At 42.4% G+C, this 16,010-nt stretch overlaps 1 protein-coding gene across 2 annotated transcripts in view; it reads right to left on the reverse strand.

Annotated features, from left to right (window-relative positions):
* Window positions 1-16,010, reverse strand: part of PKD2L1 (polycystin 2 like 1, transient receptor potential cation channel) — a gene marked incomplete at its 5' end in the record, with an annotated part of 32,426 nt that overhangs the window by 9,971 nt on the left and 6,445 nt on the right. The window contains 4 exons of one of the 2 annotated variants that reach the window (XM_080347498.1): window positions 219-475; window positions 1,643-1,770; window positions 3,062-3,175; window positions 6,869-7,163. In XM_080347498.1, coding sequence (XP_080203624.1) covers window positions 219-475; window positions 1,643-1,770; window positions 3,062-3,175; window positions 6,869-7,163 — 794 coding nt within the window. Of the gene's footprint in view, window positions 1-218; window positions 476-1,642; window positions 1,771-3,061; window positions 3,176-6,868; window positions 7,164-16,010 lie in introns of those variants that run through there. The other variant, XM_080347497.1, reaches the window with a different exon arrangement.

Raw genomic sequence — 16,010 nt, forward strand, 5'->3', positions numbered from 1 at the left:
CTCATTCTGTTGTACTTTTCCTTAAAGTGATGCTTTGTCTTATTGATATACAAAAGGACTTGCTGCTACTGATTACAAGGGGAATTCCAGTCTTTTATGAAAAACTCAACCCTGGCATCCTGTGGCTCAGCAGATTTCATGGTAATTAGAAAAGACTAATGTGGGGCAACAACAAATTAGAGATTTTTCTAATCCTGAACAGAAGAAGATGTACTTACGCTGTTCCATTGATGAGTCCAAAGGAGACCTTTTCCTCCTTGTCTTCTGAATATACATCATAGCAGCCTGAGATTTCCTCCTTGAAGTCATCATGGACCACACAGGAATTGTTCTTCACCTTCAGTTGTCGTATGCGTGGGACACCCAGCAGCAAGTTCTCATAATAGATGTATGACTGGGTGCCGTGAGCTGCTAGGGACTCATTGTTGTACCACTTTGTCCAGTAAAGATTATCCAGAAGGGGGCCTTGTGCATACTGCAAGGGAGAGAGATGAAAACAACTTCATAGCCTACAGACCAGAGGAATTTGCTTGGTCTGGACTTGAGATAGTAAGACCTGACCCATCCCTCTCTACTCCCCAGGGTGGAAAGTCATAGAAGTTTACGTTGGATATACGCTAAGGAGGGGAAGACCAGGACTGGTGGAGCCCTAGGGTGGAGGAGGAATGCTGGACAGTGGGGTCATTGTTGGCTTCTCACAGGCCTGCAATACAGTTGCTGTACCTTGTTGGGTTGGCAAAGAGACAAGGGCCCTGCAAGCCTCTTTGTCCCTTCCACTTCAGTGAGCACGTGTCTCAAGGAATTGTCTTGGCACAAGGCGTGAATTATGAAAAGGGCATGTGCTGGTGCCCTAGAAGCAGTAGGGAAAAAAATAATAGTGCCATAGTTCATTTTACTTTTTAAATATAACAGGGAAAGACAAAGCTAACTGACAAACAATTTCTCACTGACTGTCAGAGATAAGTGGCTGCAATATCTCAACACTTACTGTGGCTCATATCATTCCTTCACCAGTTCTTTGACAGATATGTGTTAGACCCTAGCCATCTTTTCCTCTCTTTATCCTCTTTGATAAAAGTCAGTGCAAATTTTAATCCAGCTTCTTCACGAGAATCTATAGATCAGACCAGCTCAGGCATGAATTACAAGCAGGTTAAGAATGCTCTTCCCACAACTGCATATTAAAAGGGACATAGTCTTATTAATAAGACACCAGCATTAAGATGTTGGACTGTGGGATTCAAAGCCATTTCTAGCACAAGGAAACCTGGAGTAAGTCACTTGGTCTCTCTCTGGGCCAGTACTCCCTATCTGTGCAACAAGCATCATATCACAGAAATTTGTTTTATTTATGTCCTGCCTGTCTTTCTGGTAAGTTTCTGTGGAATGGGCTGTACTGGGCGCACACAGAACTCAGTATAGCCAGTATTCTGTCCACAGCGCTCAGAGGGATAAACTGTATTTTAAATCAGTGGATATTTTGCATGCAAATGATATCATAACTATTGCTAGTAGCTGGCCAAAGCTTGTGACAGCAAAATCCCTTGCTGAAAGCACCAGGTAGCACATCCAGAGGGAACTAAATATTCAAGTTTAGCTGAGATTCCCAGGGCTCCCCATGCCAGGCCAGACTTGTACTCACCACCCAGAAGTCAGCCATACTGCCAATGGACTGGAAGGAGACACGGCCATCTGTAGAGGTCTGCAGGAAGAGCTCAGACATCACTTTGGTGTAGTAATAGGCATTGGAACTTGTCATTCCATATGTCACTAAGAGAAGAGACAAGAAGAGGGTCCTCCCTTATACCTGAATATTGGAGCCTGATAAATATATGTAAATACTCACTTTTAGTGTAGCTTATAATTTTGAAGGTAAGCTGAGCAAGGCAGAAGAGAAGAAACCTTGGGAACTCTAATCATACTACTTTCTGCTTTTTAGGGATTTAGAAAAGTTTAAAAGCCAGAGAAGACCATTGGATGATGCAACTGAACAGCTTCAGTAACTATTTATTTCCTCAGATAAATTTGTGAAAGGAATTTTCTTTCTCAGAACAAAGTCCATGATCTGTATTTTGAAGTTCTGGTTTGAATCCATAAAGGTATAGAGACCACCCCATTTTCCCAAGTGGAAAGCTCCAGTTAAGTTCTCATCTCTCACAAAAACTCAAACAGGAGTAGGCTTTAACTTCCCTGAACATGTTGTTTTAACTCTCCAGTGCTCCTTCCTGTGAATGATCACCTGCTCCATGGTGATGATTAAAAACATGTCCTACTTTTGAAAGGGTGCCATGAAAATAAAGCAGCTGACATTCAAGACCTGCTCCCCCACCCCACCTTTCTGGATGAGTCAGTGTGTGACCACACATACGTCTGTGTGCGTCTTGGTTCTTTAGGAAGAGTGACTGAAACACTGTCTCCCTGTGCCAATGTGATAGTAACTCAGGTTGGTATTGTCTGTCTATCTCTTCTGCCACAGGGTCCTTGAAATATAATCCTCTTCACTGTCCCATGCCACAGGTGCTCGTTTGTGATAATGAATGAATCTTCCCAAAACACAAACAGCCATTGTTGTACCCACACAAAACCCACTAGCATTCAGTACAGGGACGCATTAAATCCACCCGAGAACAACACTGTGAGCTGCCATGTGCTTTATCACCTCAGCCACCCCTCCAGTCTCAGAGGGAAAAATCTGTGTCTTTGGCCCCAGGAAGTTTCTAGAGCTGCTCTCTGGGTCTTGAACATTTGCTGTGAAATTAAGAAAAGACCCTGGGCAGGTTCTCAAAGGACTGTGAAGTTAATGGCTAGAACTGATAATGTGGATCAGAAAATACTGTTTAAAACTAGCCAATATCTATTAGGTCTAGAGCAACAGTCAGTTATCTTTCTTCTGTGTGCAGCAGCTGTTCTGTAGGTTAATGACACACCTGCTTGCTGCAGTGACTGCATATACAATAAATTCAACACCTACAGCAGAATGAGGAATTAAATAATAAAACCTCACATTATTCCTCTCATGCTGGACACAGACAAGCACCCATCAGATATGACAGCCACTTACATAAACAGATGTCCACCAAAAACACAATATAGACTAGCAGCTCTCGCAGTGTGGTCTTGACATAAAGCTCTCTGTTTTCAGCGGTGTTCTCCGTCAGCGTAGTGCCCCACAGACCTGTTGGGTGTACAGAAGAAATGGGAAAGTTGTGATGGCCATTCTCCAAGGTCATGTGAGGAGGTGAAGTCCCATTTCCAAAGAATACTGTTGGGAGTTGGATTTTTGTCACTTTTCAAAGGAAAACCACTCTTCATTTCAAAACTTGACTAGGAGCTGTAAAAATGTGTTAAATAACCCCTAAAAAGAACGATTCCAGTGCGAACAAAAGATTTGGGTCTGACAAAAACTGAAATATGCTGGCTTTCTTATTTTGCTAAATCACTCTGCAGTTTTCTGTTTGAGTTCAATACGGTCTGATCTTTTCCTGCCTGTTTTTCAGCTTACTCTTGACAGCAACTCAGTCCTTGTCACAGGTACTCTTCAAACCACAAAGTTGCATCTTAGTAATTTGTGTGCTAATGGCTGATCTTCTGATAGGTCTCCCATAGCAGAACTGCACCTGATGTTAGCTTCATAACTATTAGTCCTCTTAGTGCATATTGAACCATGAGACTCAAAATATTTGTTCCTTCCTTACCTAAAAACTCTTGCGGATTTATTGTACGTCATAAGACTCAATCAAATAACCCAACTCAATATTTTCAGCATAAAATTTAGAGCCAAATTGTCTTCAGGATGTCTATCAATGGAGCTCTGCTGACTTCAATACAGTTATGCCAATCACAACAGCTAGTGATTCAATTTCTTCACACACTGAAAGCAACTCATTAAACATCACCAGAGTTGATCAAAAAGAGAGAAACACTTCCTTTAAAAGGAGCCTTGATATTTTGGTGAATCGCCTGATACCATTAGTGTATTTGTTCTTTTTCTAATGGCTTTCTGTTGTGACTTCTGAAATGCTCTTGAAGTTGAAAGGCCTAAGAACTTCTACTTGAAAGCCTCATGATGGAAGCCATGTCAATAATACCCATAGTCTTGCTGCTTTCTGCAGCTTCTAGAGAGCTCAGCCCTGATGCCCACCCCGAGTAGTATTTAATAATCACCTTCTTGCAAGCCAGGATCAAAGCTGATCAAATGCCATGCATTTGAAGTCATCTCTGGCAGCGGACAAAGCGCTTTTTTCTTTGGAGCAAGCGAAAGAGGTATAGTGGTCCATGCGCATTTACTCCTGTCCTTTCAATAGCTCTTTGGCATCTCAACAGAATTAGAGAGCTTTTTGCACCATCAGCTGTCATAGTGACTGTTACAGCATCCACCCTCGCTCCTGGACAGACAAACCTATAGCCTGTTCTGGACATGCCAGACCAGCAACAGAAATGAGAGCCTGGAGGAGATGTGGATTAACTCATATGCAGGAGAGAGTAGCATGTGGTCTACAGGAATCTCCATAATGGAAAAACCCAAGGAGGCACAACCCAACCATTTGTTCAGATCACTTTCAAATGACCCCATTCATCTCTATATATGACTACATCACAATCTTTTAACAACCTTATTTGATTTTCCATGAATCAGAGAACCCCTAATACCCATATGTTGGGAACAGAAGCACAGCCTTTCTTTGCTTTGGGCATAGAAGTGTACTCAGGAGCACCTAAATACGGGAACACTCAAATACCCTTGAAAACTTGTTCAGAGACTTGTCCAAAACTATACCTGAAGTACCATGAGGCTGGTCCAGTACCCTTTCAGATTGCATTCAGTAACTGTAAAACTAGAAAACAGGCAATCAATACAATATGTTTCTAATTCTTGTGTTCCTGCTAGTAACAAGTTACTGGTAAGAATTAATGACAACATTAGCATTATCTTCTAAGGCTGCTTTTAAACCAGACTTGTAACCCAGGTAAGTGAGTAGCTCACGATCCTCTTCCAAAGGCAGTGGGAAGCTGGATGGCCCTCATCAGCCACCATGCCACCCAGATACCCAGCGAAGTGTGTCTGCAGGCTGGCCATCAAACAGCTGTGGTGGCAGGAGGCAGCAGGAACCAGAGGACACAGTTTCTTGGACACATTCTAGAGAGGAATAGTCCTGAGCAGCGGCAGTAGTAGCTGCTCACTGGTAGTCTAGCCCAGTAGCTGGTGAGGACATGAAAATAACTCAACAAGCCGACTATGACCAGTACCGCTGAAGAGCTACGGACACATAATCCCAAGGAATCTTTTTTTAAGGAGAGACAAAAAAACCAACCACAAACAAACACCAAAACAAACAAAAAAAACCCCACAAAAACAAAAACACACCAATACTGTCCTTGGCAAAGTAACTTATCTTTACTACCTCCATTTTCCATGTGAGACACTAGAGTGATTAAATGGAAGGGGAGAGAGAGAACCAGCAATACTTGCAGAGACAATAAAAAATAATGAGCACCTAGTAAAGATGCAAAGGAACAATGCAAATTCTTTAAGGGAAAAGTCCACACCTCAGTGCGGTTGACAGGGGTCTTCCTTGTGGCTGCACTGGCCTTTGGATCTCATTTCCCCAGCTCTGGTCTGTCCTATAACCCTGTTTGCCACCCTTGGTGGCAGGACACACTGCTGCAACAGTCACTGAAGGAAATGCTGTAGCGTCCTGACAGGTATTTTCATTTGCATGCTCCAATTCCAAACCTGGCGTCTCACAAATGAAATTTTAATGTTAAAGTATGGATTCATTTTCCTTTTTAAGTCTCAAACAATGCCTAGAAGAAAGGATATTAGGGGGAAAAAAAAAAAAAAAGCAGATAACTGATACACTGCTTCTGAGAAAGATGTAATTACCCATCAAGCACACCCAGTATTTGCTCTGTGGCCAAGAGAAACCTCTAAAGCCTCAGTTCTGGCTTCCCTGTGAATTAGTAGTGTTAGTCTGTAACTGTCATGACAAGTAAGAAATAATTGATCACGGAGGTGCTGTGCACTTCGGGATGAGGCTAAACTGTTATTCACCCATACATGCTGTTAGAGGGTACAGCTCTGAGAAAGGTTCTTGCCTTCCAAGTCACAAAGAAAAGACACATTGGCAAGAAAATAATAATTTCCACAAGAAATAAAGTTTCTTGCTTTGTCTTCCCTGTTTTTACAGTATTAGGACTTTATGCTTTCTATAAGAAACTGTTCAACAAACATTCCTGCCCAGGGCTGTATCCTTACAGGAGACCTAACTTGCTCCCAGGTTTTTGATTGCCTCTGAATAAACCTGTAAAATATTTCATTCCCCTTTGCCTTTTAGATCAGAAACTAGCACCTCTTATTTTCAGCTGTCTTAAGCAAAACTTTGATACATTCCTGTTATCCTCTGCTTTTCAGTCCCGACACTACTAGATTTTCTTTGGTGGATATTCATAAGTCACTGTAACATGCGGCCCAGTACCCCTCAATCTAGAAAATGCACACAAAGGCAGAATAGTCTCATCACCAAAGTGATGGCTCCTATGGATTCAGGACAATTAAGCTAAGTCCAAACCTCTGCCAACAGATTCACTGCATGACCCAGAGCACACCACTAAGTCTGTCTGTACCTCCTGCCTTATAGAAAAGATAACAGGACAGACCTGGAGCTGCAGCAAAGCACAAGGAATGAGGATGCTCTCTCCAAGTCAGCCAAAGATGATCTTCAGAGTAACACTAGTCCATGTTAAGCAGGCTCCCGGGCTACACGGATACTATAGGGTTCTGCATCCCCACACTTACCCCACCCCTCACTATACCATCACTCTCCCCAAGGGCTAGTTGGTCCTTTCTAGTAAGGTGTCATAACTTTACCTCGGATGCCTCTGAAGATGTAGAAGCAGCACTTGAGGAAAGGACTTGTCTTCCCATCCATAGCTTTGCTCTGCTCTTCCTGATAGTACTGTGGAGCCCTCACCTCTTCAAAGTTTTCATAGGGATTCTCCAGCATGGACTTGGGGTTGTAGATGGCTCGAATCTTCAAGGAGGTGGAGGGAGAGCCATTATAAACAGGATTGTCCCATGCTTTCTTCCCCACTGCCTCTAGTTCATGCTCCTCTGAGGCTCTGAAGTGGCTTGCAGCTCTGCTGTTTAGGTGAGCCGAGCTCATGGCACTCACTGCCAGCAGAAGTACTTTTCAACTAGAATGGTGAAGATTGCCTGCCCAGCTGGAGTTGTATGAGAAAATCAGTCCACGCCAAACAGCCTGTCCAGCTCAGCAAGCCAGGAGAGGGCACAGCACCAGCTTCCCACAGACAGCACATATACTCTCTCTCTCTCTCTCTCTCTCTCTTTTTTAGCAGCTCAGCTGGCGACACCTACCAGAGGGGTGGCTCTACCTGTCGTTAGGAACCACCAGCAGCCCTATTATCCCAGCAGACCCGGGAACACCAGGAAACACATCCAGGAAACCTTTTCTGCTTCCCAACGGAGATAACAGATCCAGAGGCCACTGTGGGGTGGGGAGGCTGCTAGGAGACGTACCCTGAGGGGTTGAGAGGGGGCAAGAGGAGAAGGAGGCGGCTGGTGGGATTTATTCGGACCCCCTCAGGCTGCCTGCAGCCCAGCTCAGCTCCAGGTGAGGCTCCGGCGGGGTGCAGCAAAGGCTGGGGACCACGGTGGGACTCTGCAAGTACCACTGGGGAGAGGGGCTGGACGGGGACCCTTTGTTCTGGGTGTTGGGGAAGTCTTGATGCAGTGAGTCACTCCAGTGGGCTCTGGTTATATTGCAGCTCTGTACGACCCACCCCCAGCCCTGCCAGGCTGCAGGAGATGTCTGGAGCTGCCAGCTGGATCTTGAGATTTAGGGTCACTTGCAGAAGCCTGTTTTGCATCAGCTTTCCACACCATTCAGTTGCACCACCCAGGCAAAGTCAGCTTCACCCTCTACCCCACACCTAACCTGCAAACATCCAACTCTTCAATTGACAACCATCCAAAACGTACCTACAAACTCTCCAAATCTCCTCCACACACAATCCTTGCATAAAAAGTGCTCGCTGTTTCCAATACCTTTCATTTAAACCAAGTCTTCTCTGGGTATCTCCATTCTAGCATCAAACAACTGGATTTACTCTGCATTTGAATTACTTGAGATCATTCTCATTCTAGGAATGTGCAGAGGCTAAGATAGCAAACCATCTAATGAGAGACTCCTTGAGGAACCAAAACAAAAGGCAAAAGCTGCTCTCTGCAGACCAACAGGTAGAAACTGCATCAGCAAGCACCTCCTGTCTCCAATCCATCAAGATAAACCTATCTGAGGACGAAGAGAAGATGGAGAGGGAGAGAAGTGCATCTTAGACAAGCACAGAATGAAACGGACCTTGTTAGGAGAAACTTGTTACTGTGGTGTACAACTTAACAATAAGTCTCCATAAACATTTGCATGGGTATAAATACATACTTCCTAATACTGGAAAGTTCTCTTGCATTCATGTAGCTGTGTAAAGACCTTCGGTGAGGATTTCACTGGCTGGCTGCAGACTCACAGGGAACAACATGTGCAACTCTGGCTGAGCAGAAAGAAACAGGTGTAGGAGAGTATTATGAAGTCCTTTACAAGACAATGGTCATTTTGCTTCTTTCCAGAATATAATTAGTAAATATTCATGATCTCTTAGTCTTAGTTTGATGATGAATAACCTTTACTATTGCTCTGCAGGGTATTGATTTCCTAAACTTCCATTGCAATACATGTGGATGTGCACATCTGTGTGGGTACACATCAGCTAAGCAGCATTAAAGCCTGCACTTACAACCTCCATTCCCTCTCTAAACTTGAGGCCTTGCAGGCATTTTTCCCCCTGGTTTTACCCTGGACATTGAGCACGATGGTCTCAGCTTGCTGAAGTGAATGGGGTCCAAGATGGGACCCCCACATGCACCATGGCTCTCACTGGTCTTGAGCACCTCTGCACCAGTGAATCTCCAGCAGCCACACAGCTCACATAGTCCCAGCTCCAGTAGGGCCTGTCCAGCCTTGGTGAGCCCTCATGTGAGATGATGGCAGCGAAAGAACAATCCAAAGCTGCCTAGCAGCCCTGATGCAACATTTCTGCAGCAAGTGTGTGCTCATAGGAGCTGGTTGGGCCAACCTTGTGCTGGCATAGGGAAAGCCCTTTTTTGAAACATCATGGGCAGGGATGAACATCCAGGTGAGCATCACACCTAAAGAAGCACAAGTCTCCTCAGGGCCTGGCTTGAAAGCAAAAGGTGCATCCTCCTGTGAAATGCAAGGGGCTCTGGCACAGCAAACCACCAGCAGTTCACTCCCAGAGGTGACCCAGGCTTAGAGAGTCAAGCAGCTTCCTTCTAGGGGCTCAAAGAGCAGCTTCCCGTAGGCTGGGCTGCTGCCAGTGCCCGTGGCAGTGTGTTTGGTTACAGGCTGTTCCTTTGTCCCAGATTTAGCACAGCCAGCAGAGGGAAGGACACACACAACCTGTGTTCTGTGGCATATCAGAAGCAAACACCTGCCAGCCTCACTGCAAAGACAAAGCAGGACTCAGAGATCAAAGATTTCTTCCCCAACCCAGTTATCTGCCGGATGCAGCTGGGTCCCTGCATAATATCCCTGAGAATACAGCAGGTTGCAAGCTCATGTTGAATAAGTGTGATGAGAGGAAGGAATGCTGATCACTCTTCTTTGCTTTGCTCCTAGGAGGGCACAGGCTGGTTTTTAAATGCCTACTGGGAAGGTCAGTTCCTCTGAACCTTCCACCTAGCCACAGGCTGTTCAGACAGATCACTCTCCCTCAGTATCTCTGTGCACAAAATGAAGAACCAGCCAGTATGTGGTGTCTTGTAACACTAGAGAAAGTCATTACATCATAAGGGCCTTTCCAGTAAAAAGAGATCCTTAACATCTGCATAGCCCAGTCCCTTATAGGACTAACAAGTTACATGAAGTGGAAATAAAGTAAAAGCAGACACAGAGGTGAAGAACCTGGCTGGATCTTTTATGGGAGGCACAGAGCTGGGCGAGGAAGACCTCCAGGCTCCCAGATGCAGCCTGCCTTCCTATAGCTCAACCCGAACAGGGAGAGGCCCATGTCCAAGACTTCAATACCTTGTCTGTTTAGTCCCAAAAAGGCCTTCCCTAATAGCACTCAGCATGCCTCTATGACAAGGTAGCATCAGGAGCAGTTTAAGTTTACAGATGTAGGGAGAGACAGCTGAAGATGAGAAAAAGCTAAACTGGTGAAAGCCACACTACAGTGCAGGCTAATACATAGGAAAACATACCAGGAAGCATCACAAGAGAGAGATGAGATGGGGCTTCCCATCCGCATTGTTAACAGAAGCAAGCACAATAGAGAACAGCATCACTACACCCACCTCCCTGATGGAGTACCAGAGTTCACGTAATGGGAGCCAAGTGGAAGAAGGTCTCTGCTGTGCAATTGTTCCCCTCTTCCTGAACTTGTGTTCCTGCTCGTGCTACCACCTTCAGACACACCATTTAGTCTCTGAAGCATCAGTAAGGCCTCTGCTCTTTTCAGTTTACTCACAGCAAATCTTGCAACAAAATATTGTGTGGTTTCATTAGCTATTATTAATATTTCACAGCTTTTGATCTATTCACTGATCAAAGGCTTGCGAGTTTAGTAAAGCTCTGGAACTCACTATTGTGACTACTTAGTTTTTGCTGGGCAGCTCCCAGTTACACAACATGGTGTTTAGAAGAGCCTGGCCCCTTGTGTGTCTTTTTATAATTTAGTTTTTCAATGAGAATGTAATGCTGCTGTTTGGTTTTCTCATTAAAAAAAAAATCTATTTAAGTAGATTCAAACATGTATTTAAACTGTTAGTTTATTGGATCTGGCAAAAAAAAAAACCAAATAAATTTTGTAAAGAAAACGCGATTGGACTATTCAGATATTCCAATGTGTAACAAACAACTAGTTGTTTTTTGTTTGTGGTTTTGTTTGGTTGGTTGTTTTTTTGCCAGCTTTGATTAGCATTTGCTAGCACACATGAATTCTGGGCATGTAACAAAAGGTCTTGCTTTGCTCACTATTTTGATGCTTGATACTATCAAATAAAAAGCTCCAGAATAAGCATTTTATAATTAATGTGTTGAAGGATCCATCTTTTCCATCAATTATGGTAGACTACATTCTGTCACTTCACATTTAAAAGCAATCCACTTTTTAGATTAACTTCCTTTGCAGTTCTGTTAATATATTGACTTTTGCTGTCACTGTGCTCATGTGTATGTTGTCTGTCATAGCAACATATAGTACCAGAAGCATTTGATTGATACAGAAATTCAACATAACTTCTTTGATACTTCAGGACATAAAAGTTGCATGTGGCTTTGCCACATCATCTTTCTTTTCAGAAGTGCTAAGAGTAGAATGCAAAACAATTAATATACTGCTCTAAACAGGTTTATCAAAGTGAAATAAGTCCATTATCTGCCCAAATTATTTTGAAAGGTCATGAATAGTAATTCACACTGAAAAGTAATTCACTGCAATTCTAACGTAGCATTACACTAACAAATTAATTGAAAAGGAAAATAAAGTGAGGAAAACCTTTAGCAGAGTTGTAGCACCCATGTTTTAACCTGCTTTCCTGAAATCTAGAAAGGGTAACTAAACAACAATCTACTGATTGCTATGAAGTCAAGTTGGCTGATTAGGTGTTGAATATAGGCGAGTACGGGAATACTTGTGGTTGTTCCTAATGGTTATTCAGAAACGAGTATATATGACCAGGACTTTCCATGGAAATAGCCAGACAATGGTACTGCAAAAAGGTAATCACTACTTTGCTCTTCGCTCCTGAAATTAAAAAAAAAGAGATATGAACTTTGCAATATCTATTATAGCCTTCTCACCCAAAAGGGAACTTTATTAAATTGATTGTAAATTCTAAAAATACATATTATACAAGCAACACGTAAAGTTCTAGTACTAAAAATTTAATTAAAATAAAAATAAAGCAAAAACAAAAAACAAACAACAAAAACACCCCACCTCATTCCATTACATGTCACACATCAGTGCACATAGTTTCACAGCCAGTCTTGGACAACTCGATTTTGTGTAACCTTAAATACAACAGAACCTTAAAGTGTTCTTCTATAACAAAAACAAAATAAATTTCAGGTTTTGTTTTATATGCTAGTAGAGATTATTTGCAGTCATTCCTGCCACAACTGCTATACAGCTTTCAGGTTTATAAAACCAGTATCTCCCGATTTCCTTTCATCAAAACATCCCTATGCTCCGTTTTAGAGATGTGTTGGTACACTTTAGCACTGAGGCACTAATTACAACTTGGAAACATGTACTAAGGCTAAAGAAATAAATACCTGTGGCTATGAGGCATCTAATACTGAAAATCCCAAACAACCTAGCCAAAAATTGCCCAAAGTGTGATACGAAAATAAGTACAAATGAAATTATCACAAAAGTTGCAAAAATAGGGCGGGTAGGAGGAAAAAAAGTAAATAATACAACTAAACACAAGCACCACTAGATTCTAAACCAATAACCTAAGATCATATGCAGATATGTTGCCACTCAGATTATGACAGTAAAACTATTGCTAAAGAACCAAATTGTTTGGGAAAGGAGCTGGTATGGGAAGAGCTTGATAAATCATTTGTCCAAAATATAAAATTCTGAAGATATTAGAGTGTTGGTATCTCCTTCTGATGTTGAGTTTCTAAGTTGCCAGTGTGTCGTAAATGTCACTGGCTTTCCAGTGAGCAGCCCATCGGTGGGAGCAGTTGGGGGAATGGAGAGCATGACATGGATGATCTCCAGGTCACATTCAGCTCCACTCTGTGCAGGATCCGGAGAGTTTTGCATTGCCCTGACCAATCCTTAGTGCTGTGTTCCCTGTTTTGTGTGCTGTCACTGCACACCCAACACTCCCGTCCCCTCGAGGGTACAAGCACAGTAGCCACCCTCACAGCCACACCTGACGACAACAGACTGAGCACAACTGACAAACTGAAGGCAGCCACTGCTCTTTACAGTAAATTGTATGTAAGCACGTGATCTCTATAAAAAATAGAGGGGCTAAACATATCCATTGACCTCAAGAGAAAAAGAAAAGAACTAGGCTGCAATTTTTAAAAATGCAGCTTCACCCTTCATGCTTCTGGCTAGAAGTTGCTAGTTCTCCAAGAGCATTTCAATGGGAGAAATGAAATGTGAATTTTCCACCTGGAACATATCTGTAAATGTGCAGATGAAAGACAAAAACCTGTCTTCTCGCAAAAATGGATCAGTAAAGACTGCAATTAAATATTTTCAGTCCTGAAATGAAGCTCTAACTATCCACCAAAAGGAAACAAAAGGCAAATCAGAAAAACATGCCACAAAATATCTGTGGACATCACATAACTTGGAAAAACCAAAGAGTCCTCTAGGAAATTTGAAAGAGCTGAAGCAAATTGCCAAGAACATTCCTCTCGAGGAAAACAGTATATAAGTTTGTTGACCAAAACTCTGATATTTAGAGTGCTACAGGCTAACATAAAGGAACATCCATTACCTCAAACCCAAGGTTTCAGGTTTCAATAAAGACATACTAAAGAAACAAATGGGGGTTTAACAGTAGTTTTCCTGTTTTCTTCCATGCTAACCCTGGGATAGGAGTTGTACTCTGAAGCAAGCAACCCACTGTCAAGGGTATTCTTCTAAAATCAGCACAGAACACACTGTCAGGAGTTCTAAAATCAGCAGAGAACAAACTGTTCCTTCTCCTTAAATCTGTGCTCAGTCACACAGACAGGGTTCACCTGGACAGTCATGCTACAGAGGACTTGCCAGTGAGAGAGCAAAGGTTTCCCCCACTTTTCCTTTCCCTTTTCTCCACCTCTCCCCAGCCCCAGTGAACATGATATACAGGAGGCTGTTCTCAAAAGTCAGGTTGGACAAGATGACTTATGACAGACATTTGCACTAAAATCTACAAGTTCTGCAGAAAATATGATTAACTGTTAAATTTTACCATTTGCTTAGCTTAAAACACATTCACACTTTCCTTACTTCCCTGAAAACACAGCAGTGCCAGGTAACACCAGCAAAAAACCCCAGCTAACCTTCCAATGGAAAACAGGTTGACAAGTATTTTTTTCTAGCTTGCTCTAGTAGTTAAATGTATCACCTCCTCCCTTTCTAATATTTCCTTGCCTTAACTTAGGTTGAAGCTGGAACAACCATTCCCAGCTTTACCAGGCTTCAAGTGTGGTGCATCTATGCTCAAAAGCTTGTGCGATTTTCCCATTTCACCAGCTCATCTCACCCCAGGCCCAAAACAAAAATCAGAGTGGAAGAGAAAATATTTTTGTCAAGTCCCCAGTCAAACAGGAGGAAAACGGGACAACAGTTAACATGCTGGTTAACTGCTCAGACAGCATATATGTTCTATTTCTGTGCAAAATTAGAACTATTAACCTGAGTTCATCCTACCTCATCACAAATTGCCTCCAATAATTTAAGAATGTACTTATCTCTGTTTTGGTTTTGTTTCTTTTGTTTGTTTTAAAGAATGCTTAGGCCATATGCTAGTTATGTGAGCCATATCATATCCAGCAAGGCCATTACTGATGAGATGCCTGACTTCATTACAACATCCCCACCCCAATTCCCAGGCCCACTCTCCCTTTGCTTTTCCAATTGAGTGTTTTAGGGCAACACAGAACTTCAGAATTTCAGAGACAGCTGTGATAAAATCCCCCTGTAGCCTCTAGAACATTTTGCTCTGAGAAGGGGTGCAGAACACACTTTAAACATCAGAGAAGAATTTAAAACATTATTCAGGGGGTTGCTGATCAGCATTCTATTTAGTCATTTAAGTGCTTCAATAGCATTTGGACTCCTATTTAAATTTAGAGATTTACATTGTGTACATCACACAATTTGGATTTTTAACAGGATTTAGTTTAATCTTATGCATTAAGGAATAAATCAAGACTGATAGCCCCATCTACCGACAGAACAGTCACAGTACAGGGAATAAATTAACATTCACTGACCAAAAAACACAAGTTTTCTTTTCACCTCTTTCATATAGACCCCAGAATCACTTTATCCCAGCGGAACAAGAATTCAAATCTCCCCCTTTCCCTTTGCTCTGTACAAAAGGTCAGATGACAAAGTAGTTTCTCATTATCCTGTCAAGAACTTAGTGCTACTTGACAGGATAACATAGGAATTTAATTCAGTAGTATCAAAAAATAAAGTTCAATACAAAGCTAATTGAAGAAGCAGAAGAATAAAGTGAAGCCTGTCTGAATGGCTGATCTACATATTGTATCTTCTGGATTGCTTCCCAAATTCAGGACTGTAAGAATGCTTTATCAAGCCAATAACAAACAGTGCAAGTTATCCCCCAAGTATTTTGCAACTTCAGTGAAGTTTGCTTTCCAAATAACAACAGGAATGCTTTTTCCTTTTAAATCCTTTGATTTCTTCCCCTTTGATTTTTTTTTTTTTTTTGAGTGGATAGACATTATTCTATAATTTTGTTTCAAGAGTCTTATTAATAGCCATCATCTCTTTGCGTGCCATATCACTATCTATTTGTAAATAGGGAAGATTTTCATGCTGGCTATTAAAAAAGTTCTTTTTCCCCTTTCCCTTAAAGCTTAAATTTCTTTATATTACATAGTCAGTCCAAAGAACCCACAGAACTGCCAAGAGAAGATTGCAAAGTTTCTCCACAAAATTATTTCACAATTAGTCTTCTCCTGCCTATGCTGGGCACAGTAACCTCTCTTGGAAGCATCACAGAATCACAGAGTGTTACAGACTGGAAGGGACCTCGAAAGATCATCCAGTCCAATCCCCCTGTCAGAGCAGGAACACCCAGATGAGGTTACACAGGAACGCGTCCAGGCAGGTCTTGAATGTCTCCGGAGTAGGAGACTCCACAACCTCCCTGGGCAGCCTGTTCCAGTGTTTTGTCACCCTCACTGAGAAGAAGTTTCTTC

Source organism: Nesoenas mayeri (assembly GCF_963082525.1).
Source record: "Nesoenas mayeri genome assembly, chromosome: 7".
Lineage (NCBI taxonomy): Eukaryota > Metazoa > Chordata > Aves > Columbiformes > Columbidae > Nesoenas > Nesoenas mayeri.